Source organism: Diabrotica virgifera, chromosome 7 (assembly GCF_917563875.1).
Source record: "Diabrotica virgifera virgifera chromosome 7, PGI_DIABVI_V3a".
In the NCBI taxonomy this organism is placed as follows: domain Eukaryota; kingdom Metazoa; phylum Arthropoda; class Insecta; order Coleoptera; family Chrysomelidae; genus Diabrotica; species Diabrotica virgifera.
In genome coordinates this window covers 149,364,677-149,370,340 of record NC_065449.1, presented here as the reverse complement: position 1 = coordinate 149,370,340, position 5,664 = coordinate 149,364,677, and the positions used below count along the sequence as shown (strand labels likewise).

Here is a 5,664-nt window from a genome sequence, read left to right as displayed (position 1 = left end):
TTGTTACCTAATAACTAGACTTAGGCAAATATACAAATAAAAAGGTATGAAATATGCGCACAAATATGCAGTATTTTACCCAAAAATATGCAAGTTTATCTAGAAAATATGCATGTAATAAAAAATATTTATAACATTTTTTAATTTACAAAAATATTTAAAATATGTTCACATGTGTGTGTATTTTAATAACTAAGCTTATGTAATTAAATATTTAAGTATTTTAACAAATAAATGATATTTTTTCGAATTGTGGTAACAACAAAATTATCAAATGCGTTTTTTTAACAGAAACATATGGCTTCTATCTGAGTACATAGAAAAACTTCTTTCGACATCAACTGATGTATCTGGGGCATTTTTCAAATTCTCTATAATAGTTGGCTCTAAATTAAGTGGTTCGGAAAATGTCCAAGCTACTACTTAAACCACTTCAGACAGAACCTGGTAACCCCTGTTTTTTTCCATGGTTGTTGGAAAATGTTTGGAACGTTGTCTTTCCAATATGTATTACTTTTAACGTTTTGACACAATGATTCAAATTCTTTTATTAAAAATGTACTGTCTAACAATGATAATTTGAAGGAATCCAATTGGATAATAGTTTTCTGAACGAAACCATAGTTTGATTTTATGAATGACACTGAACACAGGTGTTCACGGCTTATTTTACAACAAAAGTGAAAAGGACCGTCAAACTAAAAATTTTTACCTAGTGATATAAACTGGCAGATTTTGGAACCCTTGTATCAAGGACAAAACGTGACAAAATTATGTATAAGCCGCTATCTTTTATTAGCTCTGATCCCAAAAATCTGAATACCAAGAGATTATAAAACAAAATTAAATATTGAGATTTCCAAGCTATTTGTTAAATGAATATAAAAATATACAGTGATGAGCGCGCTAATAACTGGCAAAATAACTCAAAAGATGGAAAACATTGCGAAATAAAAAGAGATGAAACTAGTGGAGGTGGAAATTATCGCTATAAACGTATAAATTAACATTACATTACCTAGTTTCCCACCTTTAGACGTATCAGAGGAGTATGACAACTGTCACAGTGACAGTAGAATTTTATAAAATACTCCTGTCACAGACGTCTAAAGATGGGAAACTATTTAATGTAATGTTAATTTATACATTTATAACGATAATTTCCACCTCCACTAGTTTCATCTCTCTTTTGTTTCGCAATATATTACGTTTTCCATCTTTTGCGTTTTTTTCCGGTTATTAGCGCGCTCATCACTGTATATACGACCAAAATTTCAAATTATATGCACTTTATGCACATTTATATAAAAATATGCAAAATTGGATATTTTTGCATCTTTTATGCATAATATGCAAAATATGCAATTTGCAAATTTGCCTAAGTCTATAATAACTAAAATTCTCGTCAGAACTGTGACAGGCATTTTTGTATTTAGAATGTATTAGCTATATAGTACTCAAAAAATCCATTGCAACCTGGCTGGTCAAGTGTCCCGACAAAAACCTTATTTCTCTGGACTAATACTCAATATTGTTTAAGTGATTAGTCACAAAAATTAGCATCAACCCGATTATAAAAGTAATTATTAGAGTACGAAATGGATGCTGCAATCTATTCCACGAATGCGATATTTCTCTATCTCCCCTAAAATCATTACATTTAAATAAATCTGACTGTATCACAATTTTAATATCAGTTATGCTTAAGTAGTCGAATACTTTCCATCTTAATTCTGAAGGTAACTTAGGCGCCATTTTTTTCATTATCAAGTCAGCATCTGAAAGTAATTCCTTTCTTTGAAAGCCGTTCTTAATCCTAAGTTGTACCAATGGAAGAATATTACCATATATCGAAAAGTCTTTAAGGTAATCTTCAATATTTTGTAACTCGTTCTTAATATTGTCGTTACATAGATATCGAACAAACGCGTTACCTTTATTGGAGTCACAAATTATTTGATATAATGAAACAGTACTGTTTTTTATTGTCACACTCCTCATGCTTGTTATTTCTTTTTGGCAGTCGTTATAGTATTGCGATAATACTTTGAAGAAAGGACAACCATCCTGAATATATTTTTCATTGGGATTACAAATTAACAGGGTATATTTGATTATTAGTTTTGCAACTACCATATACTGTTCTGTCTGTTCTGACTCTGGATAATCACTTGACACATCTTTTAAGGCTATCGATAAAGCAGATTTGCCTTTATATTCAGCTTCTTTTAGATCAGCTCCATTTAGAATTAAGAACTCTGCAACTTCTGAGCACATATTCTTTATCGCAAAATATAATGGAGTGGCTCCATTGGGTAGAGTTTTCTTGTTAACATCAGCACCAATTGAAACCAAATATTTAACCATTTCAATTCGACCATATTTGCAAGCTACATGCAGAATAGTATATTCTTTAATTGTACCGAAATTTGCGTCTACCCCTGCGCTGATAAAACACTTTATCATTTCTAGACAACCGGTTTCACATGCCTGATGGAGTAGAGAATAATTAGCAACCTGTATGTTACGCATTGCACCGTTTTTTAAAAGTAACTGGACAATTTCTAAATACCTATATTCATAAGCTAAATGTAAAGGAGTTAACTTAAAAATATCTTTAGCATTTACATTAACTCCTTTTTCTATAAGGATTTTAACAATTTTAACATTCCCTCCCGTAACACCAAAATGAATTGCACTGCGTTTATAGTAATTATCTTTGAGACGCATATTGGCCTTATATAACAGTAAATAATCTACTATTTCAATGTAACCTCGTTCGGCAGCCAGAAGAAGGGGCGTCATTTTGGATTTTTCATTTATAATATCAACATACACCCCATTTTTTAAAAAATATTTTACAATTTCTAGATATCCTTTTTCGACTGCAATATGAATAGGAGCCTTTCCCCAGGTATCTGAACGCTCCATATCTGCTCCAGTTGCTGTGAATAATCGAATCATTTCAAGATCATTATTGAACGTAGCGGAATGTAAGGGACTACATTCAGTAAACCATTGGATTGAGTTTACATCTGCACCTTGCGCCAATAAATATTTGGTTACTTCCATGTGTTTCAAATATGTAGCGTTATGTAGAGCCGTAGAACCATAGCAATCTCTTGCATTAATATCTGCTCCTCCTTTAATCAACCGTTGAACTTCATCTAGGTTTCCCAATTCTGTTGCTAAATGGAGTGGAGTCTTATCCATATTTAAAAATACACTGCGTTTACTTTATTAATGATAAAATTTTGTTCTTTAAATATCTGAAATAGAAAAAATATATAGAGGTTAGTACAACAGTAACTAATAATATCAGTGATAGTTTATTGATAGGTAAAATGTGCTTTGTGTGACGATAATATAACTTTATCGTCTATAGTACGCCAATGTATTAAGCAAAACGTGTTTCTATACCATTTCTGACGCTATAAAAGACGGAACGAAAAGCCATTTGATTATTATCCGTGCGTTGAACTGAGAATAATCAACACGGTATAATAGGCGAGTTAAGTATATCCCGACCATATTCCGAAATCTTCCGAACCCCGTCGTCTTGGCGAGCTGAGCGATTTCGACGGTTCACAAACTCCATCCCTTACGAGAGCTGATCATAGATCCTTACGTGTCTTTCTTCCTGGCGAGTTGAGCGAGATGTTCTCTCCGTATATGTCCATTTCACATCAATAAATAAACGCAATTCCTCATCCACTCGATCTTCGTTTAGTATCATTCATGAATGTATCAAATATCGTCACATCGGCCCGAGGTTTACGAAAGTCCGATATGTAGATTCTTATTAACAAATTACAGATTATAATAACAGAAGAGAGACTAGAAAATTTTACAATGAAACCAAGCAATACACACAAGGATACATAACAATAACAACAGTTTGTAAGGACAAAAATGGGGTGGTAATTATCAGCGAGAAAGAGAAAATAATAAAAAGGTGGAAAAAGCATTTTCAACAGCTCTTAAATCCAGAAAAATAACAAAACCAAGATGAAGAAATAATTCACCACACAGCAGAACAACTAGTAGAGCAACCAAGATTGGAAGAAACTATAAACATCATAAAACATCTAAAAAATAACAAAGTACCTGGCACAGATAGAATAACTGCAGAGCAAATAAATAATGGTGGGCATGTGCTATGGAAGCGTATCAATAAACTAATTGGCCGCATATGGACACTAGAAGGCATCCCAGAAGATTGGAAAGTAGGAATCATACTTGCTATGTACAAAAATCCCCAGAGGCGGAAACCAGAGTGGAGGACGAGGGTAGTTAAAAAGGGTAAAAGTCGCGGTTTTTATAATCTTTTTTGTGACGCTAATGATGGAGATAGTGCACCAAAATTTTGGAGTAGGTAGGTCATGACGTAACTAAGTAAAATCTCCAGGGACGGAACGCTGCTTGGGGTACAAAGGGGTGGTAGGCAGGGGTGAGTATAAAAATATAAGGGGTTTTTTGCGACATTAGTGATTGTTATAGTGCACCAAAATTTGGGAATAAGTACATCATGAAATTACTACGTAAAATCTCCAGGGGCGGAACGCTGCGTGGGGGATAAATGTTGTGCTGCTTAAAACTACCCTCATCCCCAACTCTGGTTTCCGCCCCTGGAGATTTTGCTTAGTTGCATCATGATCTACTTACTTCCAAATTTTGGTGCACCATCTCAATCACGAATGTCGTAAAAAACCCCTTATATTTTTAAGTTCACCCCTACCCCCACCCCGTTGTCGGCCACGCAGGGTTCCACCCCTGGAGATTTTATTTAGTTACGTCATGACCTACTTATTTCCAAATTTTGGTGCACTATCTCGATCATGAGCGTCACAAAAAGAATAATAAAAACCGCTTCTTTGACGCCTTATAAATACCCTCGTCCCCCACTCTAGTTTCCGGCTCTGGGGATTTTACTTAGTTATGTCGTGATCTACGTATTCCCAAATTTTGGTGCACTATCTCATTTACGAAAGTCGCAAAAAACCCCTTATATTTTTTATATTTACCCATGCCCCACCACTTTGTCGGCCACGCAGCGTACCACTCCTAGAGATTTTACATAGTTACGTCATGCCCTACTTGTTCCCAAATTTTGGTGCACTATCACGATCATGAGCGTCCCAAAAAAATTAATAAAAACCGCGACTTTGACCCCTTATAACTACTCTCATCCCCAACTCTGGTTTCCGTCCCTGGAGATTTTACTTAGTTGCGTCATGATCTACTTACTCCCAAATTTTGGTGCACTATAACAATCACGAATGTCACAAAAAACCCCTTATATTTTTATATTCATCCCTACCTTCACCCCTTTGTCGGCCACGCAGGGTTCTACCCCTAGAGATTTTACTTAGTTACGTCATGACCTACTTATTCCCAAATTTTTGTGCACTATCACGATCATGAGCGTCCCAAAAAAATTAATAAAAACCGCGACTTTGACCCCTTATAACTACTCTCGTCCCCCACTCTGGTTTCCGGCTCTGGGGATTTTACTTAGTTATGTCTTGATCTACTTATTCTCAAATTTTGGAGCACTATCTCATTCACGAACGTCGGAAAAAAACCCTTATATTTTTTATATTCACCCCTGCCCCACCCCTTTGTCGGCCACGCAGCGTGCCACCCCTAGAGATTTTACTTAGT

The 5,664-nt window shown here is 35.0% G+C and overlaps 1 protein-coding gene across 1 annotated transcript; it reads right to left on the bottom strand.

Annotated features, from left to right (window-relative positions):
* Positions 1–1,497: 1,497 nt before the first annotated feature.
* Positions 1,498–3,263, bottom strand: LOC114342939 (ankyrin-1-like). The gene has a single exon (XM_028293743.2). It carries the CDS (start codon positions 3,211–3,213, stop codon positions 1,519–1,521), a length of 1,695 nt encoding a protein of 564 aa, XP_028149544.2. The 5' UTR covers positions 3,214–3,263; the 3' UTR covers positions 1,498–1,518.
* Positions 3,264–5,664: the final 2,401 nt, after the last annotated feature.

Excerpts from the sequence above, each read along its gene's own strand:
- LOC114342939 (XM_028293743.2), bottom strand. The coding sequence starts at position 3,213 with ATGGATAAGACTCCACTCCATTTAGCAACAGAATTGGGAAACCTAGAT.